Below are 24317 nucleotides of genomic sequence, written 5' to 3'. Positions count from 1 at the left end.
TGTGAGTCATGTGAGTTGTCAAAGCATTGTAAAAGTTCTTATTCTGCAAGTAATAAAAGATCTACAGTTCCTTTTCATATTGTTCACTTTGATGTGTAGGGGCCATACCATTTACCTTGTATGAGTAGTTATAAATATTTTATTTTGTTTATTGATAACCTTTCTCGTTACACCTAGCTTTATCTTATGTGATCCCATGCTAAAGTACCCAAACTTGTAAGGCAGTTTCATGAATTTGTGCTTACTCAATTTGATACCCGCATCAAGATATTCCAATCAGATAATGCTAAGGGATATTTTGATAAGGATCTTGTTTCATACTTTGAAGGGTTTATGGTTATACACTAAAGTTCTTGTTCGTGTACTCCAGAACATACATGTTGAAGTAGTCAAGAGTATCCTTTTTGCCTCTTATGTTGTAGTGAGATTTTGGGGTGATGCAATCATGACAGCTACCTACCTTATTAATTGTACACTTTCTCAAGTCTTAGGGTTCAAATCTCCTTTTGTTGTCCTATTCCATGAAAGTGAAATGTTCCTTATTCCTTTGCCTATTTTTTATTGCATATGTTATGTTCATGTTCCTAGCTCTTAGAGACATAAATTTGAATCCAAGGACTGGAAGTGCATTTTCTTAGGGTATTCCTCCATATAAAGGGTTATTGTTGTTTTGATCTCATTAGTGAAACTCGATTTGTCTCCATGAGTGTCATCTTTACAGAGTCAATTCTTTCATTCTTGCTCCTCCTCCTCCTCCTACTAGTCCTCTAGTTTTCACTACTTATCTTATTTTTCAAAGGTGGTACTAGAGACAAAGACTATAACATGAAAAGGTTATTCCCCCATCCATAGTTGAGCATCAAACACTCTCAACCCTTGAAGAGACAACAAGTTCCTCACCACCAGCTCTAGAACCTCCCTTCCTATGCTTGGACCTACCTATTGTTGTGAGAAAAAAGGTAAGAGGAAATGTACAACACATTGTATTTCCAAACACCTATCTTACAGCTTGTTATTCATATCTTATCATTCTTTCTTAGCCTCCATTTCTTCTTAGCCTATACCCAAGTGAATTACAAAGGCCTTATCTAAGCCATAATAGATGAAGGCTATAAGAATTGAAAAAGAAGCACTTTGTAAAAATAATACCCAGTATATTGTGGATTTTCCTCATGGGAAGCAACCAGTGGAATAAGGTGGGTGTTTACCATCAAGTATCATATTGATGGCACCATTAAGATGTATAAGACCCAGCTAGTAACCAGGGGGTATATTTAGTTATATGGAGAGTTTCTCATCAATTGCAAAAATGACCTAAGTTAGAGTTCTATTGTCTTTGGCTTTTGACTAGCCATTTCATCAATTTGCTGTTAAGAATGTTTTCTTAAATGGAGGCTTGACTGAAGATGTGCTTATATGTCACTTCCCCAGGTATGCATGGTAAGGAAATGCATAGCAATGTATGCAAGTTGAAGAAACCTCTTTATGACCTCAAGAAATCCCTTTGAGCTTAGTTTGATAGATTCAGAGTTACACTTGTTGAGTTTGTCTATACACAGACACTGTTTGACCATACCTTGTTTGTGAAGAGGAGAGGCACTCATATTACCTTTCTTATTGTTTATGTTGATAATATTGGAGTTACAGAGAGTGATACAGAGGATGTTTAGGCACTCAAGACCTTCCTTAACTCAGAATTTGAAATTAAGGATTTAGGGGAGTTGAGATATTTCCTATGAGTCAAAATTGCTAGGTCTAGAAATGGCATCTTGATCTCTCAATGGAAGTATGTGTTAGATCTTCTCACAAAGATTGGGAAACTTAGTTCCAAACTTGAGTCTACACCTATTGATGCTAACCATAAACTCAACTAATGATGGTGAGCTTTTGGAAAATAGGAGAGTGTTTTAGAGACTTTTGTAGAAATTGCTATGCCTTTGCATGACACAACCAGATATCTCACATTCTTAGTGTGATTAGTTAGCTTATGTATGCTCCTGATATCTCACATTCTTAGTGTGATTAGTTAGCTTATGTATGCTCCTAGAGACACATATGGTTGTTGCAGAATAGGTTCTGTGTTACTTGAAGGGAACCCCAGGAAAGAGTGGCATCTTCTCTAAAGCATGGAAATATGACACTAGAGGCTTACACAGATGTCAATTGGGCTGGTACTATTGATGATAGGAGATCTATATCCGATTATTGTGCCTTGGTTGTAGTGAGCATTGTCTCCTAAACGAGAAAGAAATAGTCAGTAGTATCCAGATCTTCAGTTGAGGCAGAGTATTATACATGATAAGACCTTTTGAAGTTGACTGACATTTTATGAGAAATGGTAGCTTTCGGAGAAGTTTGCCTTCCTTTCATTGCCACAGATCAACGATTAGTAGATGTTCTGACCAAGGGTGTCCCCAAGGTGAAGTTATAGCATTGTGTAAGCAAGTTAGGCATGATTCATATCTATTCTCTGCTTGAGGGGGAGTGTAGAGATGATGGGGCGAATGGACCTTAGTTTCTTTATTTTCTTTATGTTTATGACTTATGCTAGTAGGTAGTTGGCCTTAGTTATGGGCCTGTTTTAGGGATGCAAGTGGATCAGATCGGATTCAAATTAGGGTATATTCTAATCCAATCTAACACTATTCATACCGGATCCGATCCGATCCGAAGATGGAATCGGATCTGATAGGACTCGATTTGAATTTGAATACTATCGATAAATCGAATCTTTGGATCTGATTTGGTCCAACTTATTTTCTTTAAAAAATTAATAAATTATTAAAAGAAAAATACAATATATTAATTTAAATAAAGTAAAAAACAAAAAATACAAGTAATTTTTAATTATTTTCATTATATATATACATGTCCTTTATAAAAAATAAATAATATAACAAATTTATAAAAATATATTTATAAATAAATAGCATATATATGTATTATATATTTATATTTATAAATATATAATATACATCGGATTGGATCTTCCGAGTGATCCAAATCCAAATCCCATCTAATTCGAAGATCCGAACAGGGGTAACCCGAATTCGACCAAGTAGGATCAGATCTCGGATCGGACTAGATCATGATCTGACCATTAGTGTCAGCCACCCTACTAAGAGCTAGACCTATTCATGAGCCGGGTAGCCCGACGGGTTGGCCTGATCTAAGTCGAGCTTGGACAAGATTTCAAGCCCGCAAGCTCAGGCTTAGGCCTAAAATATCGAGCTTCACTTTTTTTAGGCCAGGCTCGGGCTTTCTCAAAAAAGCTCGGCCCAAGCCCGAGCTCGACTTGATAATGTATTATATTAATAAAAATATGTTTTATATAATAAAGAAGTATATATATAATATATTTTCTTCTCTTTTTTCAAGGAATAATGAGACTTTTCATTACTGTTTTTAGGTTTTGAGGTATTTTAGTATAAATAAAACAAATTTTAATTGAATAAAAAAGGAAAAATCTTTTTTTCCAAATTTCTAGTCGGGCTCGGGCTCGGGCCCGAGCTTTGGGCTTTATAGTCAGGTTGGGCTCAAGCTCAAGACCTAGGCCCAATGGCTGGGCTGGGCTCGGGCTCGGGCCTAAACATTTTCTATTAATATAAAGGCAAAGCCCAGTTTGGCCCGTGAACAGGTCTACTAAGGGCATTCATGTAATTGTCTTCATTTTTACAAATAGAGAATAAAAGAGATCACAAGGGGCTGAGAGGGCTTTGAACTCTCTCTCTCTCTCTTTCTTTCTTCCCTTTCTTCCATCTTCTTCCTCCATTACTTTTCTCTCTTCCATCTTCTTCCTCTCTTCTGTTTTTCTTTTCTTTATTTTAGATTATTGCAGGTGAGATCTACAACTTGGTATCAAAGTGGCGGTCATACCTTCTCTTCTCTTCTTCTTAATCCCATACATAGGTTGTATGGTGAGTTGATTGATTAATTGATTGAAGAAGCTAGGAGTAGCTTCAATAGGTGACAAAATGAGGGAAAGTAGACTAACATGGTATGATAACATGCATAGAAGACCATCTTCCGTATGAGAGCCATTCATTTTAACCAACTAAATTCTGATACCTTGTATGATATTGTTTTTTCAAACTTTTTCCTTTATTCCATGATTGAGGAAAGAAATCTGAACTTAAAACCTCATGATGTCTAGAAAATGAATGGTCACAACAAAAATTGTCTGGTTTTTCATATCAGCATGAGGCAACATTGCCTTTTATAGAGAAAGAAAAAAAAAATGACCTAGATACTCATATGCAACAGGAAGGAATTGAATTTCTGAACAAAGATTTTCTGAATGACATGAAAATATATCTTACAGGTAAAATAGTGGGTTGATTTGATGGATGGTGTCCACTGATAGCTGCATAACTGAAAACAGTAAACTTAGTGAGCTCTACAAGTAAATCATAAATGGTATGAGAAATCATGCATGTTGGGTTAGAAGACCAGTTTCTTTTAATATGTTATATATATTGAGCTGAGAGCAAATATCACTTTCTCTAATTTCTTAATATATGTAGCTAGTTTATTAGACATGTGGGAGGAAATCTATAACATCCCTCAACATGATCTTGAAAATTAGAGACATAGTCTTAAAATTATTCCTAAATCCTTACTAGCTCATTGTTACCATCCTAAACTCATCCATTTTAGTCAAACATAAATTTTGTATTAGTGCAGTCAGTCATACATCACATTCTTTTCTAGAGATTTTTATTAATTTGTGGCATTATATTATTTAAATTCATTACATTATACCTTATCTTATATTTTCTGATTGGTAAAATACTACAGTATTTGCTGCTTCTAAAGGATTAATTAAAATGTACTTAAGAAAGAAAACTGACACAATAAGTGCATCTTCAACTGTGCCTGCAAGTATTCCAACCATTCCCACTGTCCAGTTTAGAGGAAGAACACTGAGAAATAAGAAAAGTAGAATGTCAAAATTTTAAAAGAGAAGAAATAAACTTTTAAAAAACAGCAATCAGACCAGTTATACCACACCCTGAGTGAGATACACGACCAAAAGTTGGTTTGAAACCAATAACACCACAGAGAGAGGCAGGTATTCGCACAGAACCTAAAGAAGCAATAGAAGTTTTAGAAGTTTTTGTGATGTCTGTTGAAGAAAAACTTATAGGTTAGCAAGAATTATTTTCTCCCAAAAAACTAGTTGAAATTACTTCAAAAGATCACAAAATGAGTATTAAGCTCTTTGAAAGGTAGATAAATAACCTTTCCAGCACTACCAAAAGTGAGGTAGTTGAACACCTTTTGACATAGAAAAGCATGGCTTTCAAATGCATGATTAAATTGAAGCTTATTATATTGGATAAGTCTGCACTCTGCATTACCACTTTTACCTACGAAATGGAACTATTTTACAATAGTTGGAAAATGTTTTCCTCTTTTATTTCATCATGTTCTAAATATTTTCAATCAAATAAAAAAGATAAATATTCTATTCACAGGTATAGTGTTTGGATAACTATTCTATGAAAGTAGCATCATAGGTCTCAGTCTAGAAGCTTTTTAATCAGTCTGTAAGGTTTCACTGATGAACTAGATGTTCGATGCCTAAAGTGTAGAAAAAGGAAATACCCATCACTGGTGGATGTGGTTTTTTTTTATTTTTTTGTTCATACAAGAATAAGAATTAGCTTACCTCCTCCATCAACACCAAGGGCAACCGGGCACAGTCCTGCAGACACCACAGCAGCAGATCCACTAGAAGAACCTCCAGTCACTTTGCTGGGATCATAAGGATTCCTAGTAGCACTGCAGTAGTCAAAAAAATGCACATCAAATAATACCTATATTTTGTTTGTTCCTTTCAAACTGTCTAATTACACACATGCAAATATAACAAAGGAAATTACAAAAAAATTACATTACACTTTTACACATGAAAAATAATATTGCTTGTTCTTACCCATAGTGAGGATTGATTCCACTTGTCCCAACACCAAGCTCATGCATGTTAGTTTTCCCGACAATTATGGCACCACATGATCTCAGATGCTTAACACAACATGCATCATCAGTACAATGTCTCAATTTGTGTAACCATTTTGTTCCTCCTATAACCATCATTCAAGATGAAAATTAATGAAAAATTAAATTCTTTCTACTAAAAGATTCATGATTAGTTGGTAAATCCTGCCAACCGGAAGTCATGCCATAGTGAAATACCTGTAGTTTGATAAGGCTTACTATCTATTTCATCCTTGACAGCAATTGGGACACCATCCAGAACCGAAATTGGTTCCCCTGGATAAGAACATGACAAGAACTTGGAGATGAGGAAAGTTAACACTGAAAAAAATAATCAGCAACATCATTTGCACATAAGATATGCCAAGGATAGGGTCCATTTGTTCATAGGTGGAACCATGGAAGAGGACTATTTTAACTTAGTAGAAAAATGCCAGGAATACTATCTTACATTACAGGAAAAATGTCAAGATTACATCAAAACTAGCTAACCCCTGAATTGACTACCATCAAGCATAGGGAGGCAATCATGGTAGTGACTCCTAATGCATTTGACTCCTTTAATAAGGTCTAGCCTCTACCCATGACCAATGTTAATATTGCGCTTAAAAGCTTGATAATAGATTTATTTCATTTTACAAAATTTTCTGTAAAAACCTTGAATGAACTAATAAGAAAGACTTTCCTAATTAAATCAATAACAGAAGATTCACGGATAATCTCAGCTTATTTTTTCCACATAGAGATAGAGGAACCATATAGACAATCCAACCCAGCCATTAGGTATAGAACCCTTTGGATTAGCCACTAGTTTACTTCCTTAAAGTCAATGAGCTATGGAGTACATGAAGACCTTTAGAAAAAGGACTTGATCCCACAAACTAGGAGGGAAATAAATTTGTGATTAATGTAATAATACGATACAACTTTTAGTGAAGCTTTCTTACTTACAAAAATTAATGAATAAGCAAGCCTACTAGTATACTCCTGATGGGTGATTGCTGATATAAAATAATATACTGACCTTATCTCTATTTGTGCTTCATTAGTCTCTTCAAGTGCATTAAACCCATATTTGTTTAATCTCATTCTTGCATTTGAATAGTTTGTGTTGTATTTTCATATTAGCCCAGTTAGAGGCATTTATTATTGTGCTTTAATTGTTTATATTTGTTGTATCTGATTAGACAGTGATTTCTAGATAATAGTTGTTAAGTGTTTGGAAATTGAACAATGGAAAGGTTAGGATAGAACTAGTAATCTTATCTGGTTGAAGGTCTTATTGGCACCTGAGAAGTCCAATTATTGTAAAGGTCTTGTTGGCATCTGGGAAGTCCAACTGTTGTAAAGGTCTTCTTGGCATCTGGGAAGTCCAACTAGTTGTAAGTGTTTTGTTGGCACTGTGAAGTCTAGATAATTTAGTGGAAATTCTCAAGTGGTGTGCCTGGGGAGAGGATGTAGGCCTGGGTTGGCCAGGCCAAACCATTATAAATCTTGTGTTGCATTTTTCTTCTTGTAGTTGTTCTTCAATGTTGTTGATATTTATTATTCACAATGTTATACTTTGGAAGGCAAGAACTTCACATTATTTCTCTCTATATTTGTGTATATCTCTTAAGTTTTAGAAAGTTTTTAGTTGAGGGAAAACAATAGAACCCAATTAAGTTACCTGGTCTAACAATCCCTTGAAGCATTAAAGGTGACTTCAATGTCTAAGCATTCTCAATGAAAATTCTAATGATAGAAGTTTAACTAGGAGTACGAGGGACTTCTCCATGTTTATTTCTACACGTAACCTATGTGATCTTCCTCTTCATAATTGGAGTTTTACTTGGTAAAACATGCAAGAGAATGTAATATGATGCAGGTTGGACAAGTTCTTGATAATTACAGATTGGGAAGAGTGTTTCTCCACCTTTATTTATGAGTTTAGACCTCAGTTCATATCATATCATTGGCAAGTTGTCTTGTAAACAAAGTTTTTTAAAAGAGCAAAAACCCCTTTCTGATTGGAGAAAATGTGGACTCTTCATAAAGATTTTCAATAGAAGGTGGTTACTTGGTGGGACGAATACAAGGTGGAGGGATGGGTTGGATTTCAATTTCTGCAAAACTTGAAGCTTTAAAGAAGTTAAATATATGGAGGAAAGAGGAATTCAAAACTATTGAAGAAATCTTTTGGAGGCAAAGGTCTAGAGTGAGATGGCTTAAGGGGACAACAACTCTAGATTCTTCCACAGTTTTGCTACAGGAAGGCATGGATTAAAGGTGGGCTAGAAAGAAGTATAGGATCAAGAGGAGATATCTGAGGCAATTTTAAGCTACTTTAAGGATTTGTACTTCAAGGAAAGACGAAGGAGACCTGAAATAAGTAAGTGGGATGGTACAGTTGTGAAGAAGTCTTGGCTAGAGAGAGGATTTTAGGACGAGGAAATTAGGGAAGCTGTGTTCAGCATGGATGGGGATAGAGCCTTTGGACCTGATGGGTTTCTTATCCTATTTTATCAGGCTTGTTGGGACATTATTAAAATGGATTTAATGGAAATGTTTGGAGACCTCTACTAGTCAGCTACTGTAAATAAAGGTAATAACTCAAATTTCATTAGTCTAATCCTCAAAAAAGAAGGAACTTTGGAAGTTAAAGACTTGCAATTATCTTGGTCAGGAGCACCTAAAAAATCTTGGTAAAAGGAAGACAAATTATTGCTAGTATCTTAGTTGCCAATGAATGTTTAAAATATTGGAGGTAGAAAGGCAAACTGGGTGTGGTAATCAAGCTTGATCTTAAAAAGGCTTTGGTAAAATATGGGTGAATTGGATAGAAGATTGCATTAGTATAGAATGGTTTTCGGTGTTGATCAATGGGGAACATGAAATGGGTGATTCAATGCTTTGAATTGGTGTCTAGCTCTATGTTAATTTCTCCAAAATTAAGTAGCTTTGTGGGAATAAACGTTGATGATAGTAATCTTTTAGTATTTCACATCACTACCAAAGTAAAAAATCAAATTGAAAAGCTTCAATGAGATTTCTTATGGGATGGCAATGGGAAGAAAAGATGTCACTTAGTAAGTTGAGAGTAGCCAAGAAGGTTTGCAAGGCCAAGGAAGTTGGAGGGCTTGACATTGGGCATACTAAGGAAAGGAATACTGACCTTCTTCATAAATGGTTGTGGGGATACCCTTTTGAATCTAATGCTCTCTGAACAGTTGTCATCAATAGCAAGTATGGGAGGAGTGTCAATGGTTGGGATAGCAAGGTCTACTTGAATTGTGGACAAAAGCAACCAATTGTGGGGTGAGGAGTACCCTTGCTGAGTCTTACTCATTGTTTTTTAACCTTTTTCCCAATCTCAACAAACTACCATTTCTTTGTGTTGCCTTACTTCCACCTCTCGGGACCAATTGGAACCTTAATCTTAGAAGACTCCTAAGAGAAGTGGAGAATGATGAAGTTACAAATCTTCTCCACTCTTTATGGGAGATCTACATCTCCCCCTCTTTTTTAGATTCTCACATTTGGAAACTTAACTCTGTTAGTAAATTTTTAACCAAATCCTGTTTCAAGGCCCTAGTTTCAGGAGATCAAGACACCAAGTTCCCTTTTAAGAAGATTTGGTGTCCACATACTTCTCCAAGGGTGTCTTTCTTTGTGTGGAGGCTTGTTTGGAGAGAATAAACACTTGTGACTTGATTCAGAAGAACAATGGCAGATTGCATAGGTATGATATAGTTTGGTAGCTCCTAACATATTTTGGAGTTATTTTGCAGTGGCATGGAAGAGGTCTTGGCAGGTGAGGGAAAATTTATTAGTGTATTGTTGTCCATGCAGTGATATAGGGTGTTTGGGAAGAAAGAAATAAATGAATTTTTGAAAACAAGGCCAGATCATTAGAAGATTTGATCTCTCAGATAACCTACTTGTAAAACACTTGGGTAGTAAATTCTATGGAATTAAAAGGAATCTCAGTATCATGCAAAGAAATGTGGTCTAGCTTCTTTATCCTTCCCTAAAGACTATAACCTCCTTTTGCAGTCCCACAAGGGAGGAGGTGGAGATGAGATTAAACTTTGATGGAAATACAGTAGGTAATCTATGTGAGGTTGGGATAGAAGGGGTGGTGATACAGAGGAGAGACGGTAGCATTTGCTGGATATACAGTGCCCCAATTGGCATTTCTGTAAAAATGCCAATTGGATCCTTAGGTCCAATTGGCATGGGTCCAATTGGCATGGCAACTGTAAAAATTTTTTTTTAAGAGAATATTTGAGGCTAAGAACATCATGGGTATGGAAACTGTAAAAATTAATTGTATCCTTAGGTCCTTAGGGAGTTAAATTCAACAACTGATGAGTTAGCAAAATCAGGTCTTCAGAAAGAGTTTTTGTATAGTGAAAGTTTGTTGTCTGTGTGGTACTGGTGCAGAACTTCTTTATGTTGTTGATGTACATCATCTCATGTACCCTGATACTTTGAACTTTGGTCTTATATATAAAAACTCTTAGTTACTTTGTTAAAAAAAAAAAAAAAAAAAAAACAATGTTCTCTTGTTTCTCATAACCCAAGAAACAATCCCAGTGAACACAAGAAACACCCGCAACCCACTCCTCAAAAGTGAATTTCCTCTTACCACTCTCTCTACTCTACTCCACACAAGCCTAAAGAAAATATATATAAGACACAAACCTAACAATTACTATACTTTTATTGTGGAATTATGGGCTTATGGATTCATTGCAATCATTTTATTATGGCTCCTTTATCAATTTAAGGATACAACACCTGCGATGCACACCCTGGTTACTTAATCTACTTCTTTTACCTATAATGCAATCCAAATTGAATCAAACCATTTAAGCAGTCTTCCAATTATTTAAACCATTTTTTAAGAGATTTAAAGATATATAATTTTTTAAAATTCAATATTCTCTTCTAAGAGAATAAAAATAGGGTTTGAAATATTTTGCAGCAAACTTTTTTGAGCATAAGATCTCCGAGTTTTCTTGGAGCCTTTCTATGTGGTTATGGCTTCATACAAGCTTGGTGGTCATTACTCCATGATAACCCTAACTTGCAGGTTGTTGTAATGATAATCCAATGTTCAGGATGTTAGACAATTTTGTATGCCCTTAGCTTCAATCCGATTTGATGTACTTTTGACATTTAGTGTAAATAAATAAAGTGCATGTTTGATTCATGTTGTTTGGTATAATTCTGTGTAAGACCTTAAAACTGGACACTTATAGAGACTCGTGTTAGTTTTAAATGTTCACAGCCATTGGATAAGTCTGGGGAGATTTATCCTGCCAAGGCTGGTACTGGTGTGCCACCAAGTGTTGGGATGGCCTGTCTCGGCCACCAGGGTAAGACCCAAGGCACATGCAGTATGGGATTACTTGAATCCTTGAACCGGACCAGATTTCCAGTATTGCCCTGGACCTTGGAGACAGATGGGCAAAACTGGAAAGTTACACCTGACCCCTAGACTCGATTATGACACTTCACTACGTGTAGGATCGGGCTGTCTTTGATATGCCAATCAGTGAGATCCTTAGCGGGGGTCAAAACCTGGGCATGTTGGGGCAATCTGAGAATTCATCTGAGTGGGTGATCATAGTGACAAGATCAGCCCCTTTGTCGGACAAAGGTAATGATCGGAAATGCACTCTCTCCGATGGAAACCAAACTGCCGGCAGTTGATTTCAATCGTTGGAATTTTGTTTTGCAAAAATTTATATATGATATATATATGTACGATTTCAAAATGTTTGCAAATGGTTTTAATTCCCAGGATCCATGTGAGTAGAGAGTGCGGAACTGTTCCTTGCAGCCGAGGGAGAGGTCCTCTCTTGTCGGGCAGTGCTTGATCATTAAGGGCTGAGAGGTTAAGTGTAAGACCATTTAGGATAATACCTGATGGGATAATCTTGCACCTGCCCACAGTCCTTGGGTTTTTATAAGATGGCTTGGCCCAGGGACCACTTAATGTAAGTGTTGGGCCCATAGGGTCCATGTGATGGGCTCAGGGGTTCACAGAGCTTTTCGGTGAATTCGGCTGAGCCTTGTAATAAAGGCTGGGCCGAACCCATGTGGCTGGTGTGTAGATCAATGCTTGGGTCCCACGCCATACAAAGAAGCCCAACTGGACAGAAGATTGGAAACTAATTAAGCATTGTATACTTAATGGGCCAAAAGCCCATTTCGAGCTGGGCTGATATGATCACCCATCTATGGGGCGGATCTGAGATTAATGTTAGCAAAAGGATTGGGCCTTTAACCTTATCCACTCTGGGAGACCAAATTCAAATCAAATTTGAATCTGGTAAACTCTTGATAAGATTAGGAGTAAACTAACTTAATCTGCAGATAGGATTAAGATCATCCCCTATCCAAATACTGATTTGGATTGGGATAACTCGTAATTAGGAGGTTTCTTAATCAAGAAGAAAAGAGGAAAAACCCTAAGAAAGAGAAAACAATCAGATTTCAAACCAAGGGTTAAAAGCAAAAAGCTTTCTGCGAATTGAGATAGGATCTCATACACACTCCAAAGAGAAGAGAAGCAATTCAGCCATCTTCATCTCAGGAGATCTCCTCCAGCTGCTGCCTCTCTTTCTGACAAGATTCGATCTTTGAAGAAGAAAGAAGTCAAGAAATCAGTTCTTGACATCAGTCTTGCAGAAAAGACTGAAAAAGATTTGGTGCTCAGAGTTTCTAGAGGATTCTTGAGAAGGATCCAGTGTGTAGGACGCACTCTGCTGGTTCCGTTCCACATACAGCTGTGTCATCTTCAGCAGAAGCGGATCTTGGTGTCTTCTTTGGGCGTGAACACCAACTTTGGGAGATACTGCTTCTCTGGATCAGGTATAATTCCTCCCTTTTCTTTTTGGTTCAGATCTGGTTCGATTATGGTTCAAGTAGGATCCTTGAATGTTGTATTCTATTTTAGGGAATACAATTCCCAGTTGGAAGAAGGTAGGAAAATTTTTGAAATTCGCCCACCCATTCCGCAACCTTTTCTGGCGTCCATTAGATGGATCCTACCATTCTTTTAGTGGTATCAGAGCCACAGGTTCGAATCTTGAACCAAAAGAAAATTAGATCTGAACCAGCGCAGATAGACAGAAGCTGTTCTGCCAAGATTTGCACAGATTGTTTTCTTTTTTTTCTCAAGAAATTGTTTCTTGTTAAGGGCGATTGATCTGAAATTAATTTTTGTTAAATCCAAAATTTATTTAGAACTGTTCTTTATTTATTTTGATTTAATGGACTGTTCGAACCTGGAGATCGCAGTGCAGATTTGGCGCAGATGGTCTGCGCACCCTTTTTCCTTTTTATTCATTTATTTTATTCAATTCGGTCTGTAAATAATTTTTTTTTTATTTTTCTAGACTGAATGTATAGGATTTGATCAAGAATGTAATAAATTAATTAAAATAGGATTTCTGTGTTTTTATTTTCTTGATTGAAGAAAAAGGAAGAAGAAGGCGACGCTGGAGATTTGCAAATGGAGAAATCGCTTTCTGCGATTTGCAGTTTGTGAAACTGCAACCCTAGTGATTAACCTCTGTTTTGCAGGTGGTGCGAACAGTCCATAGTTGATTTGTGATTGCTTAAAATCAAGATTATTAATTTCAGATCTTTCATGAATTAATTCTTGAATTGAAAATCAGTTTCGGACCATTTCGGACTAGAATGGACCAAAACTGTTTGGACCGAATCTAGAGTTCGAAGGGGACTGTTTTCAGTCCATTTTTCTCACTCTTGCAGTTCCAAATCTGATGTTCAATTACAGGGATTAATTCGGCCCACCTGTAAAGCCCAGTTTTAAAAGGTTAAAACTGCAAAAGCCCATACACCTAGTAGACATTAATTGTTAATGTTATGGATTTCTACTAGGCTGTTCAATGGGCTTTACAAAAGTTAATTGATTGGATCAATTCTTCCTTTACATGTGATGATTGGATGTTTGATGTGCTGCGGCCATGGGCCATAAGCGCTTGGCCCATGATGACTCGTTAGTGGCTCTTGCGCACACCATGGCTGAATGCACATCATTGCCATGGTGTCCCTTAAGGTCATTAGATGACCCCTCCTTACATGGTGGGCCCCACAACCCTGAAAAGGGATGCGTACGGAACCCCTAGCCGATTAAGGCCCACCAGAAATCAAACTTTATGAAAGTCGGTGGGAGCCACTTTGGTTTGACCTAAAATTTGAACTAGGGCATAATTTTGTTCCCTCTAGCAAATATGAGTGCATGTGATAGGGAGATCCATATGATAGACTCTCTAAAGGCCTTCCGCCATTAGCACAATGATGGGTCCTTCAGTAATGAGGAAACGCACCACAAAATTGGGCTATCCATTTGCTATTGGATCTGTCAAAGTGTTTCATAAGATGATAGGGGCGTCATAGACCGATGTGGGAGGGGCTTCACCAGAAAATGGGAACTCTCTCACGGTACCTTGGCGTAACCTGAGGATGATGGGTGAGCACTCACTGGACAGAAATGTTTACCTGAAAACGGCTCTGAACCTTGTTTGACAGAGGCCAAAGGGAAACTCATTCGATGAGTGGATATGATCCGTCACAGAAAGGTGGTGGGGTTATGCAGCTGAAACAGTTGGCTTCACGCACCCCATGTGATTTCCCACATTTCCAGAGATATTTTCGTCGTCTCCGTCACTGAGAAAGGAGGGAAATCTCAGAGATGAACAAATGAGAATGGAACATAGATTAAAAACCAAATCTATGTAGGAAACATGAATCAAACTAAGGTTGTGGACTAACATCTTTGCTGTTTTATCAGAAAATGGCAAATGGTCAATTCGCAAAGCTTCTAGATGATAACAAGCTTAAGGGCCCAAACTATGCCGATTGGTACAGAAATCTTATGTTGGTCCTAACTTCCGAAAAGTTAGATAAGGTGGTGAAAAATCCTGCCCCGGAGCATCCGGGTGATAGGGCTTCTGAGGCTCGTAGGAGGGACTACCAAGATTGAGAGGATAAGAACTCCCTAGCCCGCTGCTTTGTCATTGCCTCATTAGAAAACTCAATACAAAGGCAGTTCGATCAGATTGAACTAGCCAAGGACATATTGGACAGTCTAAAGACAATGTATGAAGAGCAGAACTGTTCTACTCGACAGAAGGTCCTGAAACTGTTCATGACCGCGCAGATGTCCAAAGGGCAGAAAGTTCATGACCATTGTCTTCGAAAGATGGGTTACATTAACGAACTCAAAGCCCTTGGATCCGGGCTAGATCTTGGCACGCAAGTGGATGCCATCCTGAATTCTTTGCCCTCTTCCTTCAATGCGTTCACAATGAACTACAACATGAATAAGCTGAATGTCAGCGTCCAGGAACTCAGCAATATGTTGCAGAGGGCCAAGGATCTACTCAAGAAGGATGATCCTGTGGTTATGCTTGCTGAAACTAACAAATCGGGCAAGAAAAAGAGAAAGGCAAAGAAGCCCCAGAAGAAAGCTGCCAAGCCTAAGAAGCAGAAGAATAACAAAGCATCTGATGTCTGTCACTTCTGCAAGCAGACCGGCCACTGGAAGAGGAACTGTCCTACCTACCTGGAATCTAAGAAAGGTAACATCGAAATTTGTGTCATAGAAACTAATATGTTAGTTACTTCTGTGTCCTGGTGTGTTGACTCCAAGGCTTCAACTCATGCATGTAACTCACTGCAGGGGTTCAAAGTTAGCAGAACATTGAGTGAAGGCGAAGTGACACTATTCTTGGGAACGACTACAAGTGTTGCAGCTACGGCAATAGGAACCGTAGAATTAGATTTTAGAGAAGGAGTGCTTGTACTTAAAGATTGTCTTTATGTACAGAACTTGAGAAGAAATTTAATTTCTGTTTCTAAACTGTGCTGATGGATATACTGTTTATTTCAGTAATATGATTACTGTTAAACGGAAAAACAAATTCATCGCATGCGGGGAACTGGAGAACGGTCTCTATGTTCTACATCCTTCTCTGAAAACTAACTTAACTGAAACTACGTCGGTCAAAAATCCCAAGAAATGGACTCGTGATACAGTGAATCCCACGTGCCTCTGGCATTACCGACTTGGCCATATCGGTGTCAACCGAATCACAAGAATGGTAAAGGATGGTCCTTTGGATTTTCTAACCGTAGAAAATCTTCCCACTTGTGAGCCTTGCCTCCAAGGTAAGATGACTAAGCGGCCATTTGACGGTAAGCCTGAAAGATCTGCAGGCACACTTGACACAATACATACTGATGTATGTGGTCCCCTGAGTGTTAGGACATGGAATCAACACGTGTATTTCATCACCTTTACAGATGATTTTTCACGATATGGTTACGTGTACCTAATGAGACACAAGTCTGAATCCTTTAAAAAGTTCAAAGAGTTCAGACAGGAAGTCGAGAAACAGTTAGGGAGAGTAATTAAGGCCCTTCGATCAGATCGAGGTGGCGAGTATCTCTCTGACGAATTCAGGAACTACTTAAAGGTCAACGAGATAGTGCCACAATTAGCTCCTCCTGCCACACCTCAAGTCAATAGTGTTTCAGAGAGGAGGAATAGGACCTTGCTGGACATGGTCCGGTCACTTCTCGTACGCTCTGAATTACCCACATCCTTTTGGGGATACGCATTAGAGACTGCTATCTACGTGCTGAATCGGGTTCCAACCAAATCGGTTCCGAAAACTCCATATGAACTATGGACCGGAAGGAAGCCAAGTGTGAGACACTTGAAGATTTGGGGTTGTCCTGCACACGTTAAAAGAACAAGTGCAGACAAGTTGGAGTCCAAAACCAGTCGTTGCCTATTTATAGGCTACCCAAAAAATTCGGTGGGTTATCTATTCTATGACCCAAGTGAGCAGAAAGTTTTCTGCAGTCAAAACGCCCAATTCTTAGAAACCGAATACATCCTAGACACCCATCGTCAGGAAATAGTTCTTGATGAGGAGAGCTCAGGAGCAGTGGAGATGTTCCACAAGTTCCAGGTAGTGACCAACCTAGAAGATCCACTCGGGTATCCAAGCCACCAGTCCAATATGGTTATGACAAGGATAGCTACCTGGTGGAAGCCTTGACTAGTGAGGAGGATCCCGTAACTTACGTGGAAGCTATGTTAGACATAGATTCCCAGAAGTGGGTGGAGGCCATGAGAGCTGAAATGGACTCGATGAAGACCAATGGAGTCTGGACTCTAGTAGATCCGCCCTCCGGGGTAAAAGCAATTGGTTGCAAATGGATCTACAAGAGGAAGAAGGGCCCCGATGGCAGGATTGAGACCTACAAAGCTCGATTGGTGGCGAAAGGGTATACTCAGAAAGAAGGCATCGATTATAAGGAGACATTTTCACCCATGGCCATGCTCAAATCCATTAGGATCCTGCTAGCTGTAGCAGCATACCATGACTACGAGATTTGGCAGATGGATGTCAAAACCGCGTTCCTGAATGGAGATCTTAGTGAAGATATCTACATGCAGCAGCCGCAAGGCTTCATTGCTGTTGGTCAAGAACATATGGTATGTAAACTTAATTGATCCATATATAGACTTAAGCAGGCTTCTAGGAGTTGGAACATCCGTTTTGATTCTGCAGTCAAAACGTTTGACTTTGAGCAGAATCCGGATGAGCCCCGTGTTTACAGGTAGTCCAGTGGGGATAAGATCACCTTTTTGGTGTTGTACGTGGACGATATCCTACTCATTGGGAATGATGTAGGAATGTTGACTTCGGTCAAGGTATGGTTATCACAGCAGTTCTCCATGAAAGATCTTGGAGAAGCTTCATATATACTGGGTCTTCGACTCTATAGAGATAGATCGAAGCGGATAATTGGATTATCCCAGGCTGCTTACATTGACAAAATTGTCAAAAGATACAGCATGGAGAACTCCAAGAAAGGAAACGTTCCTTTCAGGCACGGAGTCACTCTCTCCAAGAAGATGTCTCCCAAGACTTCTGAGGAGATTGAGAGCATGAGAGACGTTCCCTATGCCTCAACCATAACGAGCATCATGTATGCCATGTTGTGCACTCGCCCGGACATTGCTCAGGCGGTGAGTGTGGTAAGCATATTCCAAGCCAACCCAGGGCAGGAGCATTGGACTGCTGTGAAGAACATACTTAAATACCTTCGAAGGATAAAAGAGTTTTGTCTGGTATTCGATGGTAGTTCACTACAAGTTCTAGGGTATACCAATGCCAATTTCCAGTCGGATCCAGATGATAGAAAGTCTACATCTGGGTATGTTTTCACGATAGGATCGTGTGCTGTTTGCTGAAAAAGCAGCAAATAGGGGTCCACTGCAGATTCCACAACCGAGGCCGAGTACATTGCCGCAAGTGAAGCTACCAAGGAAGCCATGTGGATGAAGAAATTCATACACGAATTGGGAATGATTCCGTCCAGCACATCACCCATCCCGTTGTTGTGTGACAACAATGGAGCGATCGCCCAGGCTAAAGAGCCTCGGGCCCACTCGAAGTCAAAGCACATCGAGAGGAAGTACCATGTACTGCGGAAGATCGTTGGTAGAGGGTACGTCCTAATTCAGAAGGTAGCATCAGCGGATAATGTGGCAGACCCATTGACTAAGCCACTGGCATAGAAGGTGTTTGAGAAACACGTGGAAAGTATGGGACTCCGGCTTGTACCAAATTGGACCTAAGTACAAGTGGGAGTTGTTAGACAGTTTTGTATGCCCTTAGCTTCAATCCGATTTGATGTACTTTTGACATTTAGTGTAGATAAATAAAGTGCATTTTGATTCATGTTGTTTGGTATAATTCTGTGTAAGACCCTAAAACTGGACACTTATAGAGACTCGTGTTAGTTTTAAATGTTCACAACCATTGGATAAGTTTGGGGAGATTTATCCTGCCAAGGATGGTACTGGTGTGCCACCAAGTGTTGGAATGGCCTGTCTCGGCCACCAGGGTAAGACCCAAGGCACATGTAGTATGGGATTACTTGAATCCTTGAACCGGACCAGATTTCCAATATTGCCCTGGACCTTGGAGACAGATGGGCAAAACTGGAAAGTTACACCTGACCCCTAGACTCGATTATGACACTTCACTACGTGTCAGATCGGGCTGTCTTTAATATGCCAATCAGTGAGATCCTTAGCGGGGGTCAAAACCTGGGCATGTTGGGGCAGTTTGAGAATTCATCTGAGTGGGTGATCACAGTGACAAGATCAGCCCCTTTGTCGGACAAAGGTAATGATCAGAAATGCACTCTCTCTGATGGAAACCAAACTGCCGGCAGTTGATTTCAATCGTTAGAATTTTGTTTTGCAAAAATTTATATATGATATATATATATATATGTACGGTTTCAAAATGTTTGCAAATGGTTTTAATTTCCGGGATCCATGTGAGTAGAGAGTGTGGCACTGTTCCTTGCAGCCGAGGGAGAGGTCTTCTCTTGTCGGGCAGTGCTTGATCATTAAGGGCTGAGAGGTTAAGTGTAAGACCATTTAGGATAATACCTGATGGGCTAATCTTGCACCTACCCACAGTCCCTGGGTTTTTATAAGATGGCTTGGCCTAAGAACCACTTAATGTAAGTGTTGGGCCCATAGGGTCCATGTGATGGGCTCAGGGGTTCACTGAGCTTTTCAGTGAATTCGGCTGGGCCTTGTAATAAAGGCTGGGCCGAACCCATGTGGCTGGTGTGTAGATCAATGCTTGGGTCCCACGCCATACAAAGAAGCCCAACTGGACAGCATATTGGAAACTAATTAAGCATTGAATACTTAATAGGCCAAAAGCCAATTTCGAGCTGGGCTGATATGATCACCCATCTATGGGGCGGATCTAAGATTAATGTTAGCAAAAGGATTGGGCCTTTAACCTTATCCACTCTGGGAGACCAAATTCAAATCAGATTTAAATCTGGTAAACTCCTGATAAGATTAGGAGTAAACTAACTTATTCTGCAAATAGGATTAAGATCATCCCCTATCCAAATACTGATTTGGATTGGGATAACTCCTAATTAGGAGGTTTCTTAATCAAGAAGAAAAGAGGAGAAACCCTAAGAGAGAGAAAACAATCAGATTTCGAACCAAGGGTTAAAAGCAAGAAAGCTTTATGCGAATTGAGATTGGATCTCATACACACTCCAGAGAGAAGATAAGCAATTCAGCCATTTTCGTCTCAGGAGATCTCCTCCAACCGCCGCCTCTCTTTCTGACAAGATTCGATCTTTGAAGAAGAAAGAAGTCAAGAAATCAGTTCTTGACATCAGTCTTGCAGAAAAGACTGAAAAAGATTTGGTGCTCAAGAGTTTCCAAAGGACTCTTGAGAAGGATCCAGTGTGTAGGACGCACTCTGCTGTTTCCGTTCCACATACAATTGTGTCATCTTCAGCAGGAGCGGATCTTGGTGTCTTCTTTGGGCGTGAACACCAACTTTCGGAGATACTGCTTCTCTGGATCAGGTATAATTCCTCCCTTTTCTTTTTGGTTCAGATCTGGTTCGATTATGGTTCAAGTAGGATCCTTGAATGTTGTATTCTATTTTAGAGAATACGATTCCCAGTTGGAAGAAGGTAGGAAAATTTTTGAAATTCGCCCACCCATTCCGCAACCTTTTTTGGCGTCCATTAGATGGATCCTTCCATTCTTTCACAGGAAGATAGTGAGCTTCACTTGCTATCAGGACATTATTGTATTACTGATTTAGGGTTTACATTTGATTTCAACATTATACCTCACATTAATCTTTAAGTCTTTAAGGTTACTATCAAGATTTCATGCAAGGAAAACCATAATTTTCAACTCTAGTCCTATTAAATTAGTTATGTTTTCAATTTTCAACCCAGTTAAATGCATCAAAATTACAAAAAATACTCCTGGATAATTTACCTTTTTTCTATTTTCCCAATTTCTTTGATTGATTTTAAAATTACAAAATCCCAGATTCCTTTTACCATCCTACATCGATAAGACCCATGGAATATCTATCCGTGGGTTAAAGGTGTAGATCAACTGGGTCCCCTCTCTAGCTTACAATATTAGACCAAATTATAGCTTATATCATGTACAGTCTGAAAGCCCAAATAAAGTTCCAAATCCAAGCGTGTCTACATACAGCCATTAAATAACTAAATAATGTATGACTGACAGTCCTCTAGACCAATTTTTGTAGCCGCCTCTTCCACATAAAAATTTCTTCTTTTGAAAATGTTTATTGCTAATCATATAATAAATAGTTAAATGTTCTTAATATGGCAATCAACCTATGAAAGACTATAATCAGCCAAATGATGTATATGACCTTCAAAGAGGTCTAAATCATGTACCGATATCTTTGAACCAGATAAGTACCTCTCTCATATCGAAGAGTTGACTCAGTAGCTTGCCTTAGAATATCCTCAGCATTGTAACTGATAAAGAATGACATTTTCAGGGGAGGAGTGGAGGATGCATGCAAAGCATCTAAAAAGCTCTTTGCCACCTGTACAAATATATGGTTAAAGTACCTAGAAAGTATACAATATGCTACTGGGCATATTAAATAATTAATGCAACATTGAGTAATAATTTGAATAGACACATTACAACTGAATGGCAAATCAAAGATGAACATGGTAAGAAATGATATACCACAAGGGGAGTTGTTTCTCCTGAAATATAGGCTCTTGAGTAATCTTGTATTGTCCAACGTCTAAATGTGGGCTGCTGAGTATTTATTATAACATCTGAACATAAAGGCAAGCAATCCACAGCATGCTGAGCTTTCTCAGATGGTGGCAATTCAGATGGTATGCATTTAGCTTCTTGCTCTTTAAGGTCTGCCATGGTTGTTTCAAGTCAGAGATGAGAAACAGTGGTAGCACCTACTAAATTGGTGCATTAAAATTGATTTTAGTGACAAATTTCATGGAAAGATCAAGCTATGGATGAAAACATTTGGATGAACATATACATCTAAAATCCAGCAATTGCAGTGACAATTTTGTGACAGTAAGAAAATTTAAGGAAAAATGAGTCCATGAAGAAAGTTAACCTTTCCAAGGATGGTAGGGGACATAAACAGGTGGCTCCTTCAACTCTGCAAATGAAACGAGCTGTAAAAAAAAAAAAAATCAAAAAGAAATTTAATTTCTTCAATACAAGTTTTGATAGGTTGTTAGAATAGTATAATTCCAAATTTCATTTACTGAAAAGAGGAAAACCAATAGGTCTTTTAGACCTAAAATATGATGAGTGTTTGGCACAAGTACAAAACACCTAGTCAACAGTAAGAGTCTAGCCCCTGCCAACTCTTAAAACTTGACATGACACTTTTTAGCATCTCAGCAATGCTACAAGAACTTTTTTTTTTCTGTTGCTATGAATACCAATACTTGAACCCAGATCTTGTGGAACAACTCAAAACCTTGGCACTTATCAGCCATGAACAAAATAAGGAGAAAACTTTTTGATTCATTATACTTTTATATTACTTATTATTATTTATGTAAATTAAATGTTATTTATGATCATCCCCATGCCTTTTTTTTGTTGATGTGTTAGACACCTAAATACCTGCCCCCCCGTGCCACATACCAAGGAAATACTCTTAGGCAAGTTATCAAGGATACAAAGCATTTCTGAGTGCATGCATCATAAACCATCGATACAATCTAAGCATGGTCCTTGTATCCTGATGTAAATTGCATTCATTGACCAAAAATATCTACTGATAAATAAACATATTCTGATACTTCACTAGCTAGAAGAAAATCATGTATAACCATAAATTGAAACATTGATACAAATAGAGAAGACAAGATAATAAAAAATTTCCTAAATAACCAAAGTTTGAAACTACTGTACTTGGAAGTGAAGAATGAAACTAGAAGTCAAAGATAAGCAACTATACAGCTAGACATGGGAATTGGGAAGTACAATACAATTTTCTATCTTCCAAGAAATGGAGTATTATGCAGCATACTTGAGTGTTAATGTAATTAGAATTTTAAGGAAATCAGGAAAGAAGAAAAAAGAAACCACAATCAATGAGACACATGGAAAGAGATCAAAAGAAAAAGAATGGAACTATAGAGAAAGAACTCTGCATGTAGACCATGAAAAATTTTGTGCTTCTATGAACTTGACAAAATTGTAAAATATTTATGCAAGAACAATGGACTGAATGTGAAATAGTGGTTTCAAATTATGTTTGTCAAAGAGATGCAGTATATAAATCATGGATAAAAATTTCATTAGTAAATTAATGAAAGTATATGAATAAATGGAAATTCAGGAAAAAGGAGAAAACAGAAGTGTAGAACAAAAAATCACAAAACTGACAAAAACAAAATCCAGAATCAGAAAGGAGGATCCATTTTTAGGATGGGAAAGGTAACATATATAAACTTCAAAAGTGGGAAAATCTATGCTGCCTAGGGGTGCAAGTTGGGAAGGCTGGGCCAGATTTAAGCTCCACCCAGGCCCAACCCTAAGAATTGGGCCTAAGGCACAAGCCTGAGGTCAAGCCCAAACTGTCCAACCCAGGCCCGGCCCAAATTGATATTTGATGCACTCGGGTTGGGCTCGAGCCTGGTCAATCAGCCCACATTAAAATTTAATATATATGCATGTGTGCATTTATGTAAGATTTATCAAAAAAAATATGCATATATGTGTTTGTATATGCATATATGTATGTACATAGGCAGGCAGGCTGGGCTCGGGTTAGGATAAGGTAGGGCCAGGTTTGGGCTATCTAAGGGCTAGGCTCGGGCCCAGGCCAAAAAAATAAAAAAGCCCAAACTTTTGGACCCAGGCCCAGCCCAAGGCCCTAAAATCCAAGCGCAACCTGTGTAAAATTGTGGGCTGGGTTGGGCCCGCCGAAATTGCGGTCCAGGCTCAGGTTGAGCCCGCCGAAGTTGCACCCCTAGTGAAAAGACATGATACTGGAAGAGCTTTGACCAATCAAAACCCTCCCGTGAATTTTGATACATACCACCTGATTGGTTACCACTTTTATGACACCTTTTGATTGGTTAAGAGTCTTTCTGGTATCATAGTCAAACCAGTAACTAGGAGCTCTTGGTTATTATTTCCAGTTATAAATAATTAGAAAAAAACGAAACCTTACTTTTAGTGCTGAAGTCAATGGTCATATGTTTATCTGTTTTACTGGATTCAACTAAGAAAGTAGAAACCTATTCTTTTCAGTTTACTTTTAGTTAGAGATGAACTTTGTCAAGTGAGATACTAACAATCTTGGGTTTGCAGTCACTGTAATATTGCTAATGGGAAAGTAGAAAGATTGTCACTGCAATACTGCTAAATAAGATGCCAAAAA

The 24317-nt window shown here is 38.4% G+C and overlaps 1 protein-coding gene across 7 annotated transcripts in view; it reads right to left on the bottom strand.

The window, feature by feature from the left end:
- LOC104587816 (fatty acid amide hydrolase-like) overlaps positions 1-24317 on the bottom strand; it is a 47315-nt gene that overhangs the window by 20672 nt on the left and 2326 nt on the right. For all 7 annotated transcript variants that reach the window (XR_016081132.1, XR_016081130.1, XR_016081131.1 and 4 more), the window contains 9 exons: positions 22029-22089; positions 21626-21813; positions 21347-21476; positions 6199-6276; positions 5939-6086; positions 5672-5784; positions 5011-5086; positions 4851-4922; positions 4320-4371 (listed from right to left, as the gene is read on the bottom strand). Coding sequence is in view for 4 of the 7 variants with exons in the window: in XM_010245548.3 (XP_010243850.1) it covers positions 4320-4371; positions 4851-4922; positions 5011-5086; positions 5672-5784; positions 5939-6086; positions 6199-6276; positions 21347-21476; positions 21626-21813; positions 22029-22089 (918 nt within the window). In the remaining 3 variants the exon portion in view is untranslated. The remainder of the gene's footprint in view (positions 1-4319; positions 4372-4850; positions 4923-5010; positions 5087-5671; positions 5785-5938; positions 6087-6198; positions 6277-21346; positions 21477-21625; positions 21814-22028; positions 22090-24317) is intronic.

The sequence above is a fragment of the Nelumbo nucifera genome, chromosome 1 (assembly GCF_055504915.1).
Source record: "Nelumbo nucifera cultivar China Antique chromosome 1, China Antique-T2T, whole genome shotgun sequence".
Taxonomy (NCBI): Eukaryota; Viridiplantae; Streptophyta; class Magnoliopsida; order Proteales; family Nelumbonaceae; genus Nelumbo; species Nelumbo nucifera.
Note: the sequence above shows the minus strand (reverse complement) of the source record. Positions and strands in the feature narration are given on the sequence as shown.